Source organism: Taudactylus pleione, unplaced genomic scaffold (genome assembly GCF_031769625.1).
Source record: "Taudactylus pleione unplaced genomic scaffold, aTauple2 ptg000111l, whole genome shotgun sequence".
Classification (NCBI taxonomy): Eukaryota; Metazoa; Chordata; class Amphibia; order Anura; family Myobatrachidae; genus Taudactylus; species Taudactylus pleione.
In genome coordinates, this window is record NW_028284513.1 from 6,691,065 (window position 1) to 6,717,074 (window position 26,010).

Below are 26,010 nucleotides of genomic sequence, written 5' to 3' on the forward strand. Positions count from 1 at the left end.
ACAAGTAGCAAGTGAGCACAAAAAAGGAGGTTTTTGTAGTCATGCCGTATGGCACCAAACTGTTTCAAGCACACTTGTATTTCCTCGGGGCTTCTCTCAGGTATACTTATAATTGAGTTTCAAAGTGCTAAAACTAGATGTACTGGAACATATTTTCCTAGTCCCCAGTAGCTAATGTTCTTATAATGCAAAAGTACAGAGCTACACTGACGGAAAAAAATTAAACCTTGCAATTACAGTTCATTGAGAAAGGGCTAGGTTACTTTAAGGTTACATAGTGGTTCTCACCATTGAAGTCAATGGTGGGAAACGTTCATTGGCTGAGAGAAGTAGAGGCTTGCCTCTCTATCTAATTGAAATGCAGAGGCTAAGCTGTCATTCGGGAAGTGCCATCCTTGAGTATAATAAAGTTGTACTGTCACGGTGAGTCTTGTCTTTAATGTAAAAATTATTTTGTAGGGGAACTAGAGGTACCAGCGGGCCCTTAATGTCCCGTATTCTGGTACTTGTGGTTCTTCAAGTACCAGCATGAGGGGGAAGCTTGCTGGAACCTCTAATTCTCCTGTAAAAGACAATATTATTTTTTCTATTTTTATACACAGTCTGGTGCTGGTTTTGGAAAATATGGGGGACCCATACTCATTTTGTCCTCCATATTTCCAAAGCCAGGACTAGTTCACTGAGCCTGGTGCTGGTTGTAGAAAATACGGGGGAACCCTACATCTTTTTCCCACTTATTTTCACAACTGTGCTGAATAAAGTGGCTGTGTCCAACTCCAAACTCACAAGTGGCTGTGCTGTTAAAGTGACTATGTAAGGGGGCACACTGTATGCTGCACTATACTCTGCTGATTAAAGTGTCCTGACTCACAAGTGGCTGTGCTGTACAAGGCATGCTTATTTATGCTGCGCTGTACGCATGCCCATCTGCTTCAGTGCAAAAAAAAAAGTAAAATCATATTTTTAAAAAAAGGTTTCAAAGTAAAAAAAAATATATATATTTTTTTTGGAGCCGTACCCCACTGTGTATACAAGCACCATGACTCCTTGTCGCTAGCCCACTGTGTATACAAATACTGTGACTCTACTGCCTGTACCCCACTGTGTATACAAGCATTGTGACTCCTCGGGCTGTAACCCACTGTGTATACAAGCACTGTGACTCCTTGGGCTGTAGCCCACTGTGTATACAAGTACTGTGACTCTGCTGGCCGTACCCCACTGTGTATACAAGTACTGTTACTCTGTTGGCCGTACCCCACTGGGTGGGTAGGATTTGGACTATCCAAAGAACACTAAATCTTGCACTACCTTTCATTTCTGACACTGCTGTGTGGCAATGTGTCATAGATGTGCTTTAGACTGTGGTGCCTGTGCCGCTGCTCTGACGCTTGGTAACTAGTCAGCTCACTGCAACCTTTGGTCAATAATGGTGAAAACAATATTATAAGCTGTGAGGTGGTCTAAATTGACTGTAAATGACTGGAAATTAATGTTATTGAGGTTATTAACATTCTAGGAAGAAAAAAAAGTGCAATATATGTGATTTTAGCTTTTTTTGTAAATTTTTGTAAAAATCCAAATCCAAAACCAGTCACGGCGGTTTGGCAAATCCAAATCCAGAGCCGGACGATGAATCAGAGCCAAATCCAAAATCCAAATCCTGCAAAAATGGTCGGTGCACATCTCTATTTACAACTTGATTATTCACCTGCTCATTTTGTACCACTTCTGTCACTTTGTCTATGACTTTGTATGCCTGCCCTCTCTTCCCCTTTGTTGGTCACTAGATGTAGCAATATTGGTCAGAAGAAACTATAGCTATGTGTATAAACCCTGGGGCAACTAAGTACCGGTTAACACTTTGGGGCTGATGCAGATTTCAATGTACACCTGTTGGCAGAGCGCATCTTGCATATTTGCTCTGTGTATGCTCTGTAACTGTGTGCATGCAAGCACATACAATGCAGAGTCAGTGAAGAGGTATAACTGGGCTGTAATGGGGCATTCTCACGTAGGGCAACTTTGAGTGAGGTTGTGTCGTCAGATCTGCAGTCTAAAGAAAAAAGGCGCCTTCTATTGCCATCACAATCAGAGTGCTGCATTCAAAGATGCAGCATCTAATCACCATTGTGCCCTTATTTTAATAGATAATCATTGTGACCGTATTATAATATAGACAGATAGATAGATAGATAGATAGATAGATAGATAGATAGATAATCCAGAGAGCCAAAGGACTAATATTCGTTTCTAAGTTTAGCAATTGTGCCCTGGTGCCTTCCTCAAAATTTAGGACAATAGTAAGGAAATGATGGGCGGCACTCCGGGCCTTTAAGATGCAAAAGTTCTTTTATGGCATGTCACAGATGCTGTACCAATATTTTGGTGTGCGCTTTAAAACGGTAGTACAGCATCTGTGACATGCCATAAAATAACTTTTGCATCTTAAAGACCCAGAGTGTCGCCGATCATTTCTATACGATAGATAGATAGATAGATAGATAGATAGATAGATAGATAGATAGATAGAGTAAATGAAATGTGGTAGACAAAAAAAATAGATACTCCCTACTTTAAAAGGTGGCTGCAGTGGTGAGCCGCACTCATAAATTAATCACGTGAAACGTGAGAAGCAAAACAGTGCCTACTAGTGCTAAAACATATATAACAGTGCAAATGTGCAATCAATAAAAAATACACTGAAGTCCCAAAAGTCATGGGATAGATGCCTAGTATCGTATAGGACCCCCTCTGCCATCTGGATAACTTCCCACAGCTCCCTGATTTTTATAGGTGCAGGATCTTGGGTGGGAATGGACCTTTTCACCACATCCTATAAATGCTTGATTGGGTTCATGTCGGGTGAACAAGGTGACCACACCATTCCTTGGAACTTTCCAGAGTGCTCCTCAAACGTGTTGGAATATTCCATCGTTGTCGGGTTACATAAAGTCCATGAAGTACTTCAAATGGTTATCAAGCAATGCAATGTAGCGGTTAATGGTCAATGACATGTTCAGGCGGACAAGAGAACCCAACACCCCACATCATTATGAAACCACTACCAGCCTGCACGGTGCTTTGTAGGAAATTGAGGGCCCTGGCCTCATTGGGTCTGTGCTACACCCAAACCCTACAATCAGTTCAAAACAACTGGAACCATGACTCATCGGACCAAGCCACATTTTGCCAGTCCTCCAGAGTCCAATTAGCGATGCCACAAGCCCAGGTGAGGCGCTGTGTCTGGTGTGTGTTTGTTAACAGGGGCATTCAGGTGGGTCTTCTGCTTCCATAACCCATGGAAGCTAAAGAACACTGTATTGATATGCATCTGGTACCTTCTGCATTGGTGCCACTTGCATCGAATGTGGATGTGAAATGAACCAGTGTTGTCTGTTACCACGGACAATTGTGGCCAGATCCCACTGGTCACAATCATTAAGCACCCGTGGTCAGCCACGGCACTGTCCGTGGTGGGTGGTAATGCCTTCCATGAGATATTCCCGATACACACGTGACACCAGGGCCGGACTGGCCATTGGGCAGTTCTGGCAAATGCCAGAAGGGCCGATGGCCAGATGGGCCAGTTTGGGCGAGCACAGGCTTACACGAGTGTGTTCCTCTGTTTATTTACTGTGCACCGCGGCCGCATCATTGCGTGATGATGTCATGACGCGGCCGCGTCATGACGTCATTACGTGGGTGGCGGGTCGGCGGCAGTGTGTGAAATCTTGGTGGGAGTGCGGGCGGCCTTTATTCTGCCAGCTCCTGTGAGCTGGCTAGCATGCTGGCGGCCCGTTGTTCTGTCTGGCCGTGTCATGACTTAGTGACGTCATGATGCAGCCGGGTTATAGGATGTGTGGTTGGGACAGGGCCCAGGGGTAATCTGGCTGGACGCCATTGTGACAGCTCCGGTGAGCTGTCTGCAAGGCTTCCCAGGCACCTTGCTGAGGAGGGTGGAAACTGGAGAGTGTCACATGCTGCAGCGGTGATGTCAGGACATGGCTGGCCCAGGTATAAAAAGCGTGGCGCATGCAGGAATCTGTGTAGATGCCATTTGCGTACCTCATAATCTGGTGACAGATGCCATCTGCAGATGCCAGGGTATTACTGTGTGTGGCATGTGTTATAAGGGGCATTATTGTGTGTGGCTGGCATACTGTATAAGGGGCATTACTGTGTAGCATAATGTATAAGGGGCACTATTACTGCATGGCATAATGTATAAGGGGCATTTCTACTGTGGCATAACGTGAATGGGCTCTGGATAGCATAACGTGAATGGGCTCTACTGTGTGACATAATGTGAAAAGGGACACTACTGTGTGACGCAACATGAAAAATGGACGCTACTGTGTGACGTAATGTGAAAAAGGGACGCTACTGTGTGATGCAATGTGGAAAAGGGACACTACTGTGTGACGCAACGTGAAAAAGGGATGCTACTGTGTTACGTAAAGTGAAAAAGGGACACTATTGTGTGACGTAATGTGAAAAAGGGACAATACTGTGTGACATACCGTGATTAAGGTACACTACTGTGTGATGTAACGTGAATATGGGACACTACTGTGTGATGTAACGTGACTATGGGACACTACTGTGTGATGTATCGTGAATAAGGGACACTACTGTGTGACATACCGTGACTACAGGGCACTACTGTGTGACATAACATGATTGCTGACTCCCTGCTGCTTATATTGAGAGTTATGATCGCTAATGCAGCATATACTTGTTCTGTATTCTATTGTACTGTAAGTCACTGGTTTCTTGTTCACTTATTTGTTTATGTACTTTGTAAGGCGCTGCAAAACACTTTTGGCACCATAGAAATAAAGGATAATAATAATGTGACTAAGAGGCACTACTGTGTGGCATAATTTGAATTGGGGGTACTATTATGTGGTTACGTGCCTTCCCGGCGAGACCACACCTGGATTTTTCTCCCTGCTTCACCTGTGGTTTGCAGCACAAACACTTTTGTCAAAATGTGTAGTTACAGCTCTTGTTTGGTGTGCACAGATGTGTCCTCTGCGTTCAGCACCCCTGCCCTAAAAAAATTCTTACAGTGAACACTATCTAATCCTGTACAACTGCTAAGCTAGGGATTGGTCATTTGGGAAAATGACTTCCCTTTTCTTTGTGTGTGACCTACACCAGTAATGTCTGACTAGGGCACATGTTTGAATCCCCTGCAGGATGAGGTCTGTTGTAGGTATTACATTTTGAATACAGAGAATGATGTTTACTTGTATGTTGTTCTAATATTAATTATATTTGTAATAAAATAGACTAAGAAGTGGGCGGAGCCAGTAATGGAAAGGGGAGGAGTGTATGCCAGGTGCCAGATGCTGCTGTGAGGTGGGCCTGTGTGCTCTTTAAATGCCAGGGCCTAATTGTAGCCCCAGTCTGGCCCTGCATGACACCGTAGATTGAGGAATGTTGAACGGCAACACAACTTCGGAAATGGAATGTCCCATACGCCGCCTTGCCATTAGCAGCCTAGTCAGTGTTCAAACTGACGCATGATATGTCAGATTACCACTGATGCAGGTCTGGCATTTCCAAAACGTCACAATATGGCGATGCCACCTACCTTTACCTTTACATACTGCTATCCCATGACTTTTGCCACTTCAGTGTATATTTCTTTAAATCATACAGTATATTGTACAAGAAAACTTTTTAGCAAAAGGTGATAGAACATCCCAAGGTTTCAAGTAGGGACTGATTGTCCCAAAGATTTTGTACCCAGTATAACTATATTTATAATAAAAACACAAATTTATTACACTAGAGGTTCCAACACGCGTTCCCAAAATTTCTCTAAAACCTGAACAGTTGGGCAGCCTTGAGGACAGCGTTTGGAAACCTCTGTATTACACAATAAAAATACAAGAATAGGACAGATGGTAGGTATCAAACATACAAGAAAGTACAATAAAAGTGCTTATCTGTCTAATTAAGGAGCCCAGGTAATAGACCTGTCCAACGCTTTCCGTCTGCAGGTCAGATTTTATCAAGGGAATCCCCTGTAGAAGTCTAACCTGCAGACGAAACGTGACAACAGACAAACAGTTCTCCTGTTATAATCTTCACTATACCTCCAGACTCTATACTTGCTGGCTCAATTATTATTTCCTTGCTTTCCTTTAGTTGTCAATCTTTCTGTTTAGTTAGATCTCAGCAGTGGTATGAATTAATCATATCTTTTTCATATCTTCCTCTGATGTTGTAAAATGGATAAGTTCTCATTTATTTAACATTTTTTAGAAAAAAATTAGATTTGGACTTTATTTCAGACGCAATGGGGGATATTTACACTGCGCAGGGATGGAGGTCCAGAGGTGGAAGGTGCATATTGCAGGGGTGGAAGGAACAGAGGGGGCATCTATGTGCAACTTCTCATTCCTAAATCTCAGCCCCAGCCCCCAGCCATGCACTATACCCCCCCCCCCCTTCTGCGCTCTTCCTCTACCTATTGCTTCACCATATATTGACTTTGGTGACCAGGGGAGAGGGGAATGCTATTGTTACTTATCGGCGCCGACACTCACTGCTGCAGCTGCTGTACAGGGAGGAAACAGGAGAGGAGAGGCTGTACATAGAGGAGCTGGAGTTGAGACTTTCCAGTGGTGACAGGAGCGCGGAGCTTTGTCTCGTGAAAGGTAAGTATGCTCTCGCAAATTCAAAAGCCTAGAGCTCCTCTGCGCTGTGGGATGCTGACAGGTGCTGGCGGGCTGCCAGTGCCTGTCATGCAAGAATGGTAGGTGAGTGATGCACGACTGGTGGCCACATGCGTCCGGCCTTGCGGGTAACATGCCCTTTAATTTAAAGCCCAATCTGCCGTTGTCAGTGAGAACAAGCTGCCGGGTGCACCGCTAGTAAAAACATAATAGCGGGCACCCAGCAATTGGACTTGGATGCTTCTACCCTCAGAGCATCTGCCGCTGTGTGTGGCGGCACCGGCCGCACCACCCTAGTTACAGCCCTGGTATGTGTCAGTGATTATTTGTATGTGAGTGTCTGTGTGACCCCTCCATGTGTGTGTGAGCCCCCCCGGAGGCATCTGCAGGGAGAACTACATCTCCCAGCAGGACCTCCCCCCAAGCAGCCCCCTGGCCTCCCAACAGCCCCCTCAACTACCAGCAGCACCCTCCCCAGTGTAAAGTTGGAGGGGAGATGACCAGGGGTGTCGAGAGGGGAGGGGGGAGTTGGTACTATTTACCCAGGCCCTGCCTTGCTGGAGGGGCCTGGTGCTGCCCCCCTCTTACCTCACAACAGCCCAGCACATGCTCACAGTGCCCTCCCTCAACGCTGCATGGCGCTATGATAATGTTTTGTTTTTCATTACCCTAGGGTGTGTGGCCACACCTCCTGCAAATAGGCCATGCCCCCTTCGCCCCGAGCCCAGCGCAGCTCTCTACGCCCCTGGAGATGACCGGGAACCTTGGATACCATCGGACCAGTAAGTAGGGGGTTTTTTTGTCTCGCTCCACAGGGTTTTCAGTGCTGAAAACCTCACATGCATTTCATTTTAATTGAATACCGCGGGTATCGGGAGCACACACACCCACATTATTCCACAATTGAGACGTGAGGGGCATGAGGTTTTTTACCTCGCTAAATCTCGCCCCCAATTGAATATGCCCCAATGTGTGCGCCCATAATACTGACACAGTGACTTATTTTTTATGTGATATTTTTAAGGCAAACTGTTTAACCTTTTTCTGTACTTTAGCATCCATTAACTAGAGGCTGAATTAAATAGTCTGATTGCTGTGTGGACTATAAATTAATTTAAAATAATGAATAGTGGAGACATTATGAGCTATGGACCTGATTTAGAGATGTACCCTATCATACAGTCTCTGTGTCTTTGTACGCAGTGGCCATGTGATAACAATGCAAATGCTACAAGAGGCCTCTTGTGTAAATTGACGCCTCCTATCAGCTTCGCTGATCCGCTGCTGCGTCCGTGGCCAGTGAAGCTGTGTCGGAAGACGCAGACAATGGCCTCGGCATTCCCAAAAAACAGGGCCGGCATGCCCCTGTTTTATGGGACGCGAGTGTCATCCCCTCTTCCCCACCTCCAAACAGCCGCAGCATTTCAATCATGATGTGGCTAGGGGCCCTGCGACCATCATCACAGACACTGATCGGCACATGCGCAGTACAGATCCTATGCTTGCGCCAATCGGGTACATTTGGATTTGAGTACAACTCTGAATCGGGCCGTATGTATATATGGACTCAGTGATTACAGGTTTAACCATTGAAGCACATTTTGATTAACTACTTCTGATTGGATAATTAAGTTATTTAAACTTGGAGAGAGTAACAGCCGGGAAGTGTCACATAACGGAAGAGTCACCAACACTAACAAGTTAGATTGAATGTTGTTTGTGTCAGCGCCACTTTCTAGTCATATCTGTATTGCAGCAATGAGTGTCCCAATCATTGCTTTTCACCATACAAACACAAACTTTTTCATTGTCTATTGTCAGCTGACCAGTCTAATTGGAACTTTAGGACTATAGATAGTGGAATTATACAGTAGTTACCAACCTTTGGGGTGACATCCAAGTAGGCACTACCGGAGAGAGGTGGGGGCATGTCGTGGCCAAGTGGGTGGTGCTGAAGGCATGATGATGCGATAGCATCATTGCGATTCACCTCCTACTAAACAATGGCGTGATTACCGACATTGTGAAGCGGGGGCGGGGCCACAATGAAACGCATGTAATTGGCCGGCCAGACCAGCCACTTCACTCGGAAAATGAGAAGACTTGCCCTACTTCGGGGCGGCCAGGAGCACCACTCAAGATTCGGGGGCCTCCTAGATGATCCCGAAAAGTAGGCAAGTAGGAGTGTAGTACCCACACTGTGGGGGCGATTCAGACCCGGACGCTAAGCCGCGATCGCTCGCATCCAAAAGAGGCCAGGTATGCAAATTCTGTGATCGCACTGTCTGGTGTAAGGACACCCTCTATGCAGTGGCGTAACTAGGGTATTTGGAGCCCAGGGCAAATTTGAAAAGGGAGTCCCCCCCATGGGCAAAAATGGGCGTGGTCACTTAAAAATGGGGCGTGTCAACATGACACACCCCTTTATTTTCACGCTGAACATTATCCATATGCACCTTAACCCCAGTAGTACCCCTTATACAGTACCCCCAGTATGCAGTTGTGGTCCCTCTTATGCAGGCCCATAGTAGTGCCCCTTATACAGTATCCCCAGTAGTGGTCTCTCTTATACAGCCGCCAATTAGTTCCCCTTACTCGGTACACCCAGTAGTGGCCCCCCCAAATGCAGTGCCCCATGTAGTGTTCCCCCTTATGCAGTGCCCCCAGTAGCAGTCCCCACAATGCAGTGCGCCCAGTAGCGGTATCCCCTTATGCAGTGCCCTTTATATAGTGCCCCCAGCAGTAGTCCCCCCCATGCAGTTTTCCCAGTAGTGGTCCCCCTTATGCAAGCACCCAGTAGTGATCCCCCCTATCCAGTGCCCCCTGTAGTGGCCCTTCCTATTATTGCCCCAAGTAGTGGTCCCCCCAGTGCAGTGCCTCTAGTAGTAGGCCCCTTTTATAATGCCCCCAGTGGTAGTCCCCCCCCCCAAGTAGTAGTCCCCAGTAGAGGTTCCCCCTCCCGATTAAGTGCCCCCAGTAGTAGCCCCCCCTAGTAGAGGTCCTCCCAATAATGGTACCCCCAGTAGTAGCCACCTCTCCCCCGTTGTGCCCCCACCCCCAGTAGAGGTCCCCCCAGTAGTAGCCATCCCCCTCCCCCGTTGTGCCCGCAGTAGTGCAGACAGGTTTAAAAAAAATATATCTAAAAATATCCTTACCTGAATCCACGCTGCTGCTCCGGACCGCGACACCACTCCTGCCGCCGCCACCCACCAGTCCTCCCGGGCTGGCGCGCTCAGCATAATGGGACAGACGTCATGACGTCTGTCCCATTACCCACTGCAGGAGCCGGACGGAAGCCCAGCTCTTGCAGTGGGTGCTGCAGCAGTCAATGAGAGTCTATCTGACTCTCATTGGCTGCTGTTTAACACACGCATCGCCGCCAGCGCTGGCGGCGATGCGTGTGTTATGCACAGCCTGAGCCTGCCTCCTAGCGCTATTGGGCAAGCGCTCAGGGGGAGGGAACGGGCTCAGCTGTGCAGCACAGGACCGGCGCTGGAAGCCTAGCGCCGGTCCTGTGTAAATGTGTAACGCTGACCGCACTCACTGCGGTCGGCGCTACACTGGTGGCTAACTAGGGCGGGCTGGACCGTGGCCGGCGGCGCCCCCCTGCGCCGCCGGTCCCATGGCACCCAGGGCACGCACCCTGCCCAACCCCCCCTAGTTACGCCACTGCCTCTATGTGTTAGAGAGCGATGGCAAAATGAGTGCACGCCGGTATAAAGATGCCCACTTTTTTTTCTTTCTTAGCACACGTCATCTCCAGGAAGTGTATGATTAATCAGAACCATCGACAACCATCAGAGCTGCACGCAGGCTTGAGGTAGACCCTATCCCACTGCAAGCACTGCGATCACTGCAGGCTGAAATACAGCCAAGTGATGTGTACAATGACGCTTCCATGCTAATTATGCACACCCATAAAACTCAGTTTTGATGTCCAGACACGGCTGCATTCGCAGCACCACTCCCCCATTCACAAGCACCTTCCCCTGTTACCACCAACAAATGGCACTATCTGTCACTCAAAGTAGCGCTCAGTCTTTGTGCTATGAGCGCACGATTCCCGATCGCAGTGACTGGTTCATGCACGCCACTGTGATGCATACGGCCGGCGGGATTTCATACCGATTCCGTTATTGCAATGCAAAAATTACATGAGAGTAGAAACAGAAATGGCAAATAATGATATAACAATGTTTCATGCTAACTAAACACATTAAATAACTTGAAACATTCGTAAGTCACACAAGATAAACATAAATTAGTACTCTGTTATTGAAATTATATATCTTTGGAGTGTACATCCTACAATAATGTATCACTGTGACACTGTTATTGAAGAATATACAGTACACATCGAGAACATTTAAACATAAAATATTAGTTGCACTTGCAAAGTTATAGAATGTGTTTAATGAGCATGAAACATTTTGTACGCAATAATAAGTACAGTAAGTATCACATAGGTCACCAGGCAGGCTTTTTTATTTTCTACATATGATATTTCATTATATTATGTTTTACTGATTACATAATCCCACATAATAGAATTTCCTGAGATCAGTTCATCAATTGATTTGGGCCACTGAAGAGACCAAAATTTGATGACTCGCAAGCCGTGACAAATTGATTAACTCATCTCTAGGTGCATCAATAATTGTCATTAACTTGTGGATACATCAAATATATCTCCTACATGCACAGATCAATCAGTACATTAATTGTTATATATTTATTTATCTTAACAGCTTTGTGAGTTGTATTTATTTTATGAACTGACATATATATGAAATAACTGACATGAAATAAGGTGTATGTTGTCACCTCACAATGTACAAAGTAAATAAAGAATATGTTTGCTAGTGGCAGTTACATAAGTATAAGAAGGTAAATATGAAAGTATAAATACATATCACTATCACCGTTCTGTCTTGCTACATTAATTCTAACATTATTTTGCAGTACTTGAGCTGCCGCACATATTTGGATTAAGTTGGACCAATTCACTGCTCCTATGACGAGAGTGCGGTGGAGTCCAGGTCATTAACAACAAGGCATAAGGCACATCATTCTGCAATTCCTTTTTAAAAATGATAAACATTGTCCCCCAGTCTGGAAGATGTAATGTTAGAATATAAACTATAATTTATATTATACTTTATCCATAGGGGTGTTAAAAACACAAAAATAGGGTTCATTTATCTCAAATCCTCCAACTATAAACTTGCAATATATAAATGGAAAGGTTCCCACGCTTGCGGCAAATCAATAGGACCAAATGCCAATTGGTCTGAGAACAAAGTTGTACAAAATACTGTAAACTAAAATGACTGCTCCAGTGGGGAAACCATAAATAATAATTATATATTCACATGAACTATACTTTATTGTTATATTATTATTATTTATTGTTTCCCGACTGCCGCAATCATTTTAGTTTATTTTGTACATCCATAGGGGTGCTGTTCTATTAGAGTTTATGTGTATAACGGCAAATATGAAGAACAATGAATATTATCCACCTGAAATACTGTATGCATATATATTTGTATCTTTCTTCCGCCATTGGTGGCTGCAGGGAGGGATAAAATATTTTGCAGAGAGGGACAATGTGTTTTGCAACCCAAAGCAAAGGTGACAGTACGGGATGTAGTCTGCATCCATATGGTCAGGATGCCGGCGGTCAGAATTCCGGTTGCTGACATCCCGATGGAGAGTATTACAATTATGATTAGGTTTGGGGTTAGGGTTAGGCACTAGCAGGGAGGGTTAGGGTTAGGCTGCAGGAAAGGTGGGTTACAGGTAGGGTTAGGGTTACTTGCCAAATCCTGTTGGGATGCCGCTGTCTGTGTTCTGACCGACAGGATCCCGTACCAAACCCGTCAGTACTTCACCTCTTCCAAACAAGTCACATATACCAATTCAACCATCACTGCACATACTTAACCCTGCAATTATTTTATCTTATTGGTGCTCTATTTAATGTGTTAAAAATGATGTGTTATACATTATTCTATCATATCAAAGATCCCTTGAAAAACATTTCGCTAAGAGTTGTTACATATTTTACTGTTTAAATCTTTTCAAACCTGATTATCTTTTTTACTGTATGCAACAATATTTATTTCAAATACTTTTAGAAACTTCCCATGTTGGATGAGAATAACGTACTTTTCATTACATTTGTGTTTTGCTCAAACAGAAGGCAGCAAATTTATCAAAGAAAAATGTGGTGAATTTTTACTGTTGCGTTATTGAAAGTGTCTTTACTTACTGTATACTGTATGGGAATAGCAGCAAAGCTGAATGCAGGCTTTTAGAACAGGTTGCTAAAATGGTAGTAGATATTGTTGGTAGTAATTTGCCCTCTATTCATGATATCTATGATAAGCAGCCCGGGTAAAGGAAATAGCATTATAAAAGACTGTCATCATCCAACTCATAGTGTACTTTCCTTCCTACCATCAATAAGGCATCTCAAGTGTATCACATCCAAAACATTGCAGTATAGGAATAGCTTTATTCCATCGATTACTGTAAGAAGGAACCTGAGTGGTGATTTTTAACTATTATGTTGTACCTGGCCGCATTGTGAATGTGGATGACCTGGTTTGTCATTTTGCAATAAAGTATATATCAAAAAAAAAACCGAGTACATCCCCCTCTCCCCTAATTGGTTCTCCTGCCACTTGCAAATATCGTGTCTGCCTCACAAAATGATAAGGTGTGAACATTGGCCCTCATTCAGAGCCGTACGCTCTGAGCAGAGCGCACGCTCTGAATGAGGGCCGCCCTCCATAAAAATGGAGCGTCCTCCTGGACGCTCGTATAGCTGTGGGTCACCACCCACAGCCTATACGAGCGTGCATTTTGATGGCCGCGATGGTCGTGACCATCGCGACCATCGAAACTGCGAGCCGGAGCCTGCGGTTGAGGTTTTCAACCGCAAGCTCCGGAGTGATTTTGGCTCTATCAGAGCCAAAATCACTCCCACTGACATCACTAGTGATGTCAGTGGGCCGGCTTCTGACGGGAGGCGTTCCCGTGGGAACGCCCCCGTCAGGGAGGCACGCCCACCAAAGGGGGCGTGCTGTCAATCAACATCGACAGCACGCCCCCTTTGATCAGACACAACGAGCGAAGGACTTTCCTTCGCTCGTCGCGTCTGGCGCATGCGCACGACGGAGCTCCCTCCGTCGTGCGCATGCTCAGTGCATAACATCGACCCACTTGCGAGCGGACAGCCGCTCGCGAGTGGGTCTGAATCAGGCCCATTGTCCCATCTGCAGTAGGGGCTGGAAGTTTTCGGTTGGCTTTAGTGTTTTAGAATGTGTATTCTGCAGATAATCTGATTTTATTTTTCTGCTGCTTAGTCATTTTCCTTTTCTTTGGTTTTTATGTTTTCAATAGGATATTAGATAACAACAGAGTTGCCAAGATTGTTCCTGGAGCGTTCAGAGGCCTGAATTCTCTATATTTCCTGTAAGTCTTCACCTGTATACTTCATAATGACTGAAATAAGTCAGAACAGATTTAGGGGGGGAGATATGCCAAAGCTTGGAGGGAGATAAATTCGAGAGCGATAAAGTACCAACCAATCAGCTTTTAACTGTCATTTTTCAAATACAGCTGGTAAAACGACAGAAGCTGATTGGCTAGTACTTTATTTCTATCCACTTTATCTCTTGCCACTCTTTGATAAATCTCCCCATAGTCTATGTCACCCTCTTGCAGTCCATGCATACATGCCCCATTGTGAAGTGATAATCAGTACAATTTATAATTGATATATAGAACTTATCTACTTAATAAATGTGATACACTAAGAAATCTTGCAAATTGATGTAGAACTTTTTACACATTACATTGATTTATGTACTGCTTAGTAAATGAGAAGTGGCAGAATAATGTATTCTGAGATATGATAAATCTATTGAAACATAATTGTAAGCTTACTTTCCTTTCCATTCATGTCAATGAGAGCAATTAAGAGACATAAGGTCATGGCTAATGAAACTAAAAGATGTTTATTTGTCAATATGGTCAATGACAAAGTTGGGGTGGCATAAACCTATCAATACCAACAATCTTGTATTTCTCTCTTGTTCTCATTTAGATATATGTTGAATAATTCTATTAGTGAAATCCCGAAGAATTCCTTATGTTCAGAAATGCCTCGTCTCAACTGGCTGTAAGTAACTGTTGTGATAATGGTATTTAATAATTATTAATTAGGTGTATTACATTTATATTACAGTAACCCTTTTGAGAATTCAGTCATCAGAATTGTTTGTCCATATTGACACTTACGACTTGTACAGAGGCATAAAAACCACAGTAGAAACATGGTATTTATTAATGTGTCACAAAGTTTCCTTGTAGCATATTAGTGATAGATACTGATTTTAAATTTGTTCCCTAATACATTTTGCTTGTTGGAAGCTGCCATATTTATCTTTTTCACAGAGGTCACAGATGTACAGTATATTTTGACAGGTAATAGGTTTTATAAAAGATGGAAAGGTTTGACTGTTTTAATTTAGGGAATATACTAGTAACAGGATAGCACTTTAATATATTATTTTATTTGGTGGGTGTTTTTTTTAGCTAAACCCAAGTGATTGACTTCCTTATAGGTGAGGAAATGAGGGACTCCCTGAATCACCTGAGCTTCTCTGACAACTATGAAAGAGAACAGTGCTTTGTATATTAGCAAAGCATAATGGGGTCTGCTTTATATACTGGCCATTAGAATCTATATGCAAACACATAATCAGAATGTATACACACAGCTACTATATGTAATACACCATACATTCATTTTCTTGCACTTCAGTATGTGTTGTGAGCATATATTTGCCTACTTACGCAACTAAAAAAAAATGTAGATTGTTCACAGCATAAATAACTGATTACAAGAATGTATATCAGCAATACGCTCTCATGTACTGTGCAAAGGCTATAGATGCACTTTGCTTGCATTGTTGGTAAGTGGTAAAACATACTGTGAGCCAATGGGCATGAATCAGAGTCACAGGCAATGCCTATGTTGGGGGGATTGAGCCTTTTATTTGTTATTGTGTGTGTGTGAAAATGCCTGGAAGCTCCTACGGCACATGCGTTACACATTGTGTATGCACAAAGGCGTTGTTGCTATTGAAACGCATGTCTTGGAATATAGCTGGGCATTGCAGTTAATTGACTAGGAAGTGGCTAAGCAAATGCACAGAAATGCTCCGTCTTTTGGGCGTAATATGGAAGCGTCACAGACGTGTCACTGAAGTGTTTCAAGACGCTCCATCATGCAGTTTGAATGCCATACTCAGCGCATATTCAGAGTTGTACACTATATGACATATGAAAATATGCTAATGCCACAGGAGGTGTCTGAAGGCAAAATACTCCCAGTTCCGATGTTGCAGATCCGAGGGCTGCGTCCAAAGAAGCAGCATCCAATCACCATCGGGCAGTCATTGGCCATCTGAGTAAGCCTAAGCTTTGGCCACTCAAACTCCACTGCTGAGCTTTATCACGCCTAGAAAATGGGGCCCCCCCTTTTATGAAACAGACATACTCCTCAACTCCAACATTGTGTCCGGAGCAACAGCTGCATCGCAGTACATGCGCACTGCAGCTCTGGTGCATGCAGAGTCCACCCTCCAGTGGAGTTGTACACAAACCATCGGGTTTTCGATCAACTCTGAATTAGTCCCTCAGATGGTAAATCTGTACCTGCCATAGGGCTGGTGCGAGATTCGATGGTGTGACCGATGGTGGCATCTAAAGACGCATGAGACGGTATTACAGCATGAATGGACACTGATTTACACCAGGGAAAGAACTCTGTAGTGGTATTTGCATAAAGTCACAGACAGGCTACCGCCAACAGATGCAACGCAACAGCTTCGGTGTCCACCACTGAATCAGGCCCAATATGTCTCATTGTCTGGTATGCTGAAACTATTAACAAAAACATGGAGTTTAATGCAAACATATTGAACATCTATAGTATCTTCAAAACTATATAGACATAACATTATTTAAACTGTTTACATGTAACTAAAAACATAAATTACAGAAGTTTATATAGAAGTGTGTTTCACATAATCACTGTTATAGATAAGAGTTTGCACTGTAAAATGAAACAGATTGGTAGTGTACATTTGTGTAAGACATTTTAAAGGTGAGCATCATCTGGTACAACATCTAAATGTGAGTGTGCATTGCACACCATATAAAGGGCCAGATTAAGGGTAGGCTGAGAAGGCTGCAGCCTATGGGACACCACCCCCAAGGGGCCCTCACCACCAGGAAACAGGACTGTATGCTATTTTGCTATTGTGTGCTAATATTACATTACTACTCCAGTGGCTCCTCATGATGTCTCCTCACAGAGTCCCGGAGTCTTAGAAATGTCCTTGTAACAATTTGTAGACTGTTATATTTCAATAGCTTTCTTTGTCATTTCTGATATACTCTACTGTGCTGCTTGCTGAGACTTTTAGCCAACTTCACACTGTTGGAAAGGTTCTATTTAATACCGATTTTCCACCTAAGTCCTGGGTCTGACCCAACATTTGGAACATGGGGTTCGATTCAGACCCGCTCGCTAGATGCGTTCGCAAGCAGCGAAAGTATGCAAATCCATGATCGCATGACAAAGCATTAGCACGCCCATTATGTCTTAGCGTTCGATCGCTGTGTGTAGGCAGACGCCAACCAGCCTGTCTTAAGACGCTCACTTTCCCACTTCATGTCCAGGAAGTGTATGCAACCATCAGTAACATCGAGTACCAACGGAAGCGATCGCAGCACTTGTGGCTAACCATACCCTACCGCAAGTACTGCGAGTGCTTCAGTGTGAATTTCAACCATGTGACGTGTACTATGATGCTGCTTCTTAATTATGCGCACCTCTGAAACGGCGTTAAGATGCTCAGGCATGCCTGTGTTCGCACCACCACTCCCCCGTTTCCATCTACCAACCCCTGTCACCACCCACAAATGACATGTCCTGTCACTCATTCTACCGAGCTGTCTATGCGCAGCAAGCGAACGCTTCCTGATCGCATGGACTAGTTCACGCACGCGTACTGCGGTGCATACATATGTGCAGATTGCAAACATCGGCAGGCTGCATGCGAACGCAGCCTAGCGAGCGGGTATGAGTCGGGCCCATAGTTCGAAAACAGGTCACACCCGGGACAGACCCTTTTTCCACTGTGGCGCCGATCCGGGTTGTTCCCAGATTGGCGCTGTTCACACTGAACACAGGTGCAGTGGAACACTTCTTCAGGCACTTGGAGATGACATCATCTCCAAGCGCCAAGAAACAGGAAAGTCCCCATGCTGTAAACGGGATCCAGGTCAGATGACCCAGTTTACCCGTTTACACTGCATGGTTACATGGGTCGATCCTGTGTTAAACACTGCAAGCTACCCGGGTTGGATTGCCGTGTCACTCGACATGGGAATACAACCCTTCCCCTTTTACACCTAGCAGCTACCTGGGTTAACACTGCAGTAAAAGGGGTATTAGTGAAGAGTAGATTTAACAGGACTGGCAGTAATCAAGCCTGGTTGTGTCTAGTTTTATTAAACCAATTATGAATTCAATTTGGTTCAATGATTGAATTAGTAAATAAGGAGAGCAATTACTATTTCACACAGGGACAGTTGCTGTTGGATAACTTTGTTCCTTCAATAAATGAAATACAGTAATAATTCAAAACCAGTATTTTGTGTCTACTCAGGTTGTCTTTGTCTAATATTCAATTTCGTCTGGAAATGTGACATAAGTGTGACAAATATGCAAAACTAGAAGAGATCAGGAAGGGGCAAAAGGTTCACCTTCAGTAATTGTGGCTAAATGTGCTGAGTGTACCCACAGGGTACGTCATTATAACTGATGTGTTATGTTGCCACTAATATTTATCCTTCTGGTTTATAAATTAATGTTTCTTGTCATTAGGGACCTGGAGGGAAATCGTATGCACACAATTCGTGACTCTGTGTTTCAGGAGTGTATAACTGTCCTGTGAGTATAAACGTGTCACACTATAACTGTCTTGTGAGTACAATCCTGTCCCTTGCTTTTGGTGATCTATAACTTAAATATGTCATACTTAGCTACTATTTCTGTCTGTGATCTGGGTGATTTGGGAGAGGAGGAGGGGAAGGTCCAAGTGGGAGGTGCAGGGGTGCGGCTCCGCAAACCACATCATTGCGCCCTGCCACCACAATGAGGATTACTTTTGGAATGTGGGATGTTTGCCTACTTACCTGAATTTGTGAGTCTCCCGGAAGGAAGGAAAATATAAAATACATATTAATGCCTAGGCTAGTCCGGTGTGTAAGTAAATACCGATTGTTGATATGTGGTGAAGATTGGCATTCTGGAAGTCCTGGCAATGTCTGGGTGCCTTACTCAATAGGAGAGTATATATATATATATATATATATATATATATATACACACGTGTTATAGAATTTTATTTATAGTGTGTGTATATATATATATATATATATATATATATATATACATACATATATATGCATATATATATAGTTGGTGAAGAGAGGATGGCACTCCATAGACTTGCAAAATAATAATGTAAAAGCAGTCCTTTAAAGGACTGCTTTTACATTATTATTTTGCAAGTCTATGGAGTGCCATCCTCTCTTCACCAACTACATGGAGATAGCAGCTTGCACCTCTGGAGAGGCACCCTAGCAAGTATTATATTTTATCCCCTACATGAGAGTGCCGGGTTTTCTGGTTTCTGTGTATATATATATATATATATATATATATATATATATATATATATATATATATATTAATATTGTGTTTGTTTGTCCTAGTTGGCGCAAAAGCTACTCTGAACCGATCATCATGAAAATATAATTTTATAGTGGAATCTACTAGAAATACTCTGCATTTTGTTTCCTCTTGATCTGTCAAATCGAAGCTGAGCAATAACAAAACAAAACTTATTGACATCATCAATGCAAGAGATAGGTGTGGCACCATGCGCACGGTCGGCAAGGGGTTGAGGGAAGAGGTGCTTTCGCCTGCATTCACTTGAATAGGATAGGCTACATAGCAGTCTGTCACACAGTGACATTGGTGTGAGTGGTGGGTGAAGGCGTTGCTGCCACCAATCAGTATAGCGCTGCTGGTCATGTGGGCCACTCCAGAGACAGGACCCCTATGCAAAACAATACAGCTATAACACCTCAAATTAAAAAAAGTTGTCAGAAGCAACTTCATCGTGGGCGAAGCTGTGGGAAACATCTAGTGTATATATATATATATATATATATATATATATCTAGAGCCGGATTTAGACCTCACGGGGCCCTAGGCAAGATACTAGTTTGGGGCCCACCCTCTCTCAAACAATCCATAGAGCACTATATGGGGGGAATTCAATTCAACGCGAATTGAACAGCGCCGGGAACGAGTGCCCTGAGCCATTCATTTCAGTGCGCTGTGTGGTCGGAGAATGTTAAGGCGCATTAACCGGCATTCTCTGACCAAAGTGCCGGGCGCACGGCTGTTAGGGCAGCGCAAAGCAGAAAAACAACTGCACGTCCGTCACTTTGGTCGGATTTCTCCTCACATCCCCAGGGGGGGTGCGAGAAGAAATCCTTAGCGCGCCCAAACAGCACGGTGAATTGAATAGCTGTGGGAGCTCCCTCCCGCGGCTATTCAGCATCGTGTTGAATTTAATTCCCCCTTATGTAAGTTCCTGATTCATGCCCTTACATCATTTTTTTGTTTTTCCTCCTTACATTCAACTTTTTAAAGCTTTAAACATTACGGACATCAAAACATTAAAATGGAAAATGAAAACACAGTGCAAACAGAATGTGCATATATAATATGGGTGTATATATATATATATATATATATTATATATATATATATATATATATACACAGTGGCGGGCTGGGCCAGGGGGCAGGGTGCCATGTGCCCCCCAGGCCGCAGCATCATGCGGGCCGCGGGCAGTATGTTTCACTGTGATACAGACTGCACCGTGTGTGTAGTGCTGACCGGACGGAATTCGGTCAGCGCTACACAAGTGACAAACACACAGCCGCTGGCTCCGGCAGCTGTGTGTTTGTTTTGATCAGCAGCCAATGAGAGTCTGTCAGACTCTCGTTAGCTGCTGCTGTGCCCACTGCAGGAGCCGCTCCATCTTCCGGCTCCTGCAGTGGGCAATGGGAGAGGCGTCATGACGTCATAACGTCTCTCCCATAATGCAGAGCGGCCCGGCCCGGGAACTACAGACGGAGGAGCGGATGGCGACGGCGGGAGCGGGGATTCAGGTAAGTGTTTTTTTTTGTTTTGTTTTATTACGTGTGTCTACTAGGGGAGGGGCAGGCACTACAAGGGGGAGACCACTACAAGGGGGGGGACCACTACTACTGGGGGCACTACAAGGGGAGAACCACTACTGGAGGCACTGCAAGGGGGGACTACTACTACTGGGGGCACTACAAGGGGGGAACCACTACTGGAGGCACTGCAAGGGGGGGACTACTACTACTGGGTGCACTACAAGGGGGGGGCTACTACTACTGGGGGCACTACAAGGGGGGAACCACTACTGGAGGCACTGCAGGGGGGGGCTACTACTACTACTGGGGGCACTACAAGGGGGGGACTACTACTACTGGGGGCACTACAAGGGGAGGACTACTACTACTGGGGGCACTTCAAGGGGGAACCACTACTGGAGGCACTGCAAGGGGGGGGACTACTACTACTGGGGGCACTACAAGGGGGGGGACTACTACTGCTGGGGGCACTACAAGGGGGGGACTACTACTACTGGGGGCACTACAAAGGGGAACCACTACTGGAGGCACTGCAAGGGGGGGACTACTACTACTGGGGGCACTACAAGGGGGGACTATTACTACTACTGGGGGCACTACAAGGGGGTAACTACTACTGGAGGCACTGCAAGGGGGGGACTACTACTACTGGGGGCACTACAAGGGGGGACTACTACTACTGGGGGCACTACAAGGGGGGAACCACTACTGGAGGCATTGCAAGGGGGGGACTACTACTACTGGGGGCACTACAAGGGGGGGACTACTACTACTGGGGGCACTACAAGGGAGGAACCACTACTGGAGGCACTGCAAGGGGGGAGACTACTACTACTGGGGGCACTACAAGGGAGGACTACTACTACGGGGGGCACTACAAGGGGGGGACTACTACTACTAGGGGCACTACAAGGGGAGGGGACAACTACTAGGGGCACTGCATAGGGGGAGGGGACTACTACTAGGGGCACTACATAGGGAGGGGACTACCACTGGGGGCACTGCATCGAGGGAACACTGTTGGGGGCTCTGTAAAAAGGGCAATACTGTGGGTACTGCATAGGGGGGAGACTACAACTGGGGCCACTATATAAGGGGCACTGCATAAGGGTTACCACTATTGGGGGCACTGCATGGGGGGTGGACTGCTACTGGGGGCACTATATAAGGGGCACTGCATAGGGGGTACCACAACTGGGGGCACTATATAAGGGGCTTACTATTGGGGGCACAAGGGGGACCACTACTGGGGGCACTGTAAAAGGGGCACTGCATAGGGGAGATCACTACTGGGGGCACTACTGGTGGCCTACATAAGGGGGTCCTCTTCTGGGGGACAGGGGGGCACTGCATATGAGCACCACGACGGGGCTGCCCCTAATCTTTATTTTTACTTTACATTAATCCCATATGGACCCGCCTCCTCCCTGGAACACTTGAGAGGGGGTGGGGGGGTCGCCGTAGCACGTATGTTCTCCGGGCACCCTGGCTACATGCTACTCCTCTGCTAGGGCCGTCTGTTTGCATTTGCCCCCCAGGCAAAATCTAGTGACATATTGTAAAAACTGCGCATATATCCAGTAGGTGCCACTAGGTCAAGTCTTGACCTAGTGACAACTACTGGATATATACAGTTTTTACAATGTCACTAGATGAGAAAAAAAAAAATAATAATAATATATATATATATATATATATACTGTACATATATACATATATAATTATTCCCATTGAGATAGATGCGCATATATATATATATATATATACACAAATATGCATACGTACATATATATATATATATATATATATATACACACATATATATATATATATATAGATCTACACACATATACATACATACATATATATATATATATATATATACACACAAACATATATATATATATATACACACACAAACACACATATATATATATATATACACACTCATATATATATATATATATATATATATATATACGCACACACACATATATATATATATATATATATATATATATAGTGTGTGTGTGTATATGGCAGCTAATCAGGGTGATTGATAAAGTCCCTACCTGCCTGGCCTTGGCTGCTGGGGCGGGTCCCCGGAGAGTTACTCTGTGCAGCTGGCAGGCACGTGCACACATACAAGCTCTCCTAGAGAGCACCTACATCCACGAGGGACTATGTGTAGTGGAGTGGAGGCGGCCCACGGGTCATCGCGTGACGTCGCCTCTGGGAGTCCTGCAATCACGGGATTTCTTAGGGCAAAGGGGCCCATCCACGGGCCCCTTGGTTCCTGCTGGGCCCTAGGCGAGCGGAAAATCTGGCCCTGTATATATATATATATATATATATATATATATATTATTCTTTAAAAAAAAAATCATAAATGTTGAGGACTACTCTGACAAAAGGCTACACATCACTGCTATCTATTCCTCTTTTACCAAATGTTCCATTAATTGTTTTTAGTTAAAGAGTTAAAGATGACATGATAGGAAACTCAAGTAGTTTCTAAACTGTTAGCCAAGGTAAAAAGAATTTCCAGGACACTTAACATACTGTACATGCCAGGTGGAGATGAGGAGTCAGCTCACAACATGTCTGCTGTAAATTACAGAGATATTTCTCCTAATGTACTGCTTTCCCTGCTATATATGGTCTGCACATTAGCTGTACAATTAAAGATAATGTTCTGCGCAAGATACATTATAGGAGTTTGGATGTTGCTAGTGGTAAAAAAAATAATAGTTTATACTGTTCTGCAGACCAGAATTTTAAGATATAGGCAGTGTGATTGTTTGATCAGTTGTTATAGGCTTGAAACTATAAGCAGAGCTGTCATACAAATTATACTACAGGGGTGTCAGGGGTTATAGCAGCATACAGTACAAAAATAGGGTCGAATTCAATTGAACGCATTGTTAGTGTATTGCACAGCCACAAGGAAACCGCTTTGCAATACCGTCCAACTAAAATGCTAATGCAGCAGGGGGTGTCTATAGGAGATAGACACCTCCTACGTGCATCTGTGATCTGAGTGCAGCATCTATAGACGCTCCTTCGGATCATCATTATGACCATTGTTTGCTAATTTGGCCAGTCTGCATAAGCCGGCTCCTAGCCCCTTGCATGGCCAAGAACTCTGCGTCCTACAGTGCAGATCCTGGCCTCGGCACTCCCAGAAAATGGGGATGACACACCCCTATTTCTGGGAATGTAGCCCGACGCCGCCCCTCCCCACCCCCTAAATGGCTGCAGCCTGTCACTCATGCTTTGGCTTGGGGACATGTTAGCACAGGTTCTGCGCATGTGCAGACCCACAAACATCGAAAATTTATGTAAACCATCAGGTTTATGTACATACCTGAATCAGACCCAGTATCTCTATTTTATTACAAAGAAAACCAAGCATATGCTCTGGTTCAGAGAGTGGTCACCACCCCCTCTGAACCTCCGACACTATACACAGCCGCCGGGCCTCTCCACCCACAGCCTGCCTCTCACTGACGTCTGACAGGCCACTCCGCCTCCTCCGGAACAGCTCTCCTCCAATGCGCTGCGGAAGTCTCAGGATCCCTGATAGCCAGGGACTTCTCTCGCCGCCGTCTCTCAGGTGCGCGACTGAGAGACAGACAGAGGAGCCAGCCACAGCACGAAGGGGACATCCGCAGCCAGAAGACACAAGAGAAGCTGTACAGGGGCGAAACCAGCAACAACAACTTGGAATTGGAAGGAAGGCCCAGGGGAACCCAAGTGGGAGAAGCAGGAGAAAGAGACCCATGTCTAAAAAGACCATTGAATGGTGAGCTAAGGAAATACATGCAAAGATACCTACTACGTGTCTGTTTACACACCAATTTGGGGTACGCATATTGGATTATTCTTTCTATGTATAATAAATTCCCATGAATTACTACACCATAAGGCGCTTGTTCTCTCACTTTTTTGTCTTTTATAACTATCTACGACTTTTTGAACAACGGTCTATTGGTGTTTTGTAAAAAGGACATTTTACATAAAAAAATCTGGATTATTGAAACCAATGTGGGGGTGTGGCGCCAATATTAGTACCTATATCTATATATGTATATATATATAGATATATGTGTGTGTGTGTGTGTGTGTGTGTGTGTGTGTGTATCACCCCACAATTAAACATGATGAGGAGTGCATTTATGAGTTAGAGAAGAGTACTTGGCCGCAGACATCTGAATGGAAATAGCGTGATAGAATAGCATTTTATGTTTTTTGGGGTTTTATTTTTATTATTGGTGTTCAGCATTTGTTGATTTACAGTTTTATTGTAATTTGTTCATATAAAAGAATTTATGTGGTAAAGATGTTTAGTCCCATAAGAGATTCAGGGACACAGACGACAGATTGTGAACGAAATGACAATAAACAGATATATTAATTTAAAAAAATTGTCACAATAGTGATCTTGATATACTGACATTTATGACTCTGGCAAGAAGTGGAAACTGACATCTAACCCTCCAGCAAAGGGAGACATAGTAGGTATTAAAGTTGAATGTTTTAAGGTGGTGTGATATTGCTAAGATATATTTAATACTGAGGATTGGCTATGAGTTTTGTTGAGTTTATCCACATTTGAATGTTATTATCAAGCCCAGGATTCTTAGTTTCTAACCTATTCTAATCCTTTCCCATTACATTCAAAATTCCAGTTTCCTTTTATGTTTTATGTACCAGGGAATAACATACTTAATTTCTACAGGACCTAAAATTACCTAATCTGGATGTTATGGTGCAAACACATGGTCAGATTTGCTAGATGAACGATAACGATGAATGATTTGAACAATTTTACCAACGATTTCATGAACGATGAATGATTTCTAGCAGTATTTAAATGAATGAAATCGTCAAAATCTGACTGCAAACACAGTCGATTTCAGAGATTGTTATTTGACATGCGGGAACGCGCATCGTTCGTCGATGCATG

General features: G+C 44.4%; 1 protein-coding gene across 2 annotated transcripts in view; it reads left to right on the forward strand.

The window, feature by feature from the left end:
- The window catches only part of LOC148525157 (relaxin receptor 1-like), a 433,734-nt gene that overhangs the window by 290,130 nt on the left and 117,594 nt on the right, over positions 1-26,010 (forward strand). For both annotated transcript variants that reach the window (XM_088471159.1, XM_088471158.1), the window contains exons 8-10: positions 14,103-14,174; positions 14,809-14,883; positions 18,664-18,729. In XM_088471159.1, the coding sequence (XP_088327285.1) occupies positions 14,103-14,174; positions 14,809-14,883; positions 18,664-18,729 (213 nt within the window). The remainder of the gene's footprint in view (positions 1-14,102; positions 14,175-14,808; positions 14,884-18,663; positions 18,730-26,010) is intronic.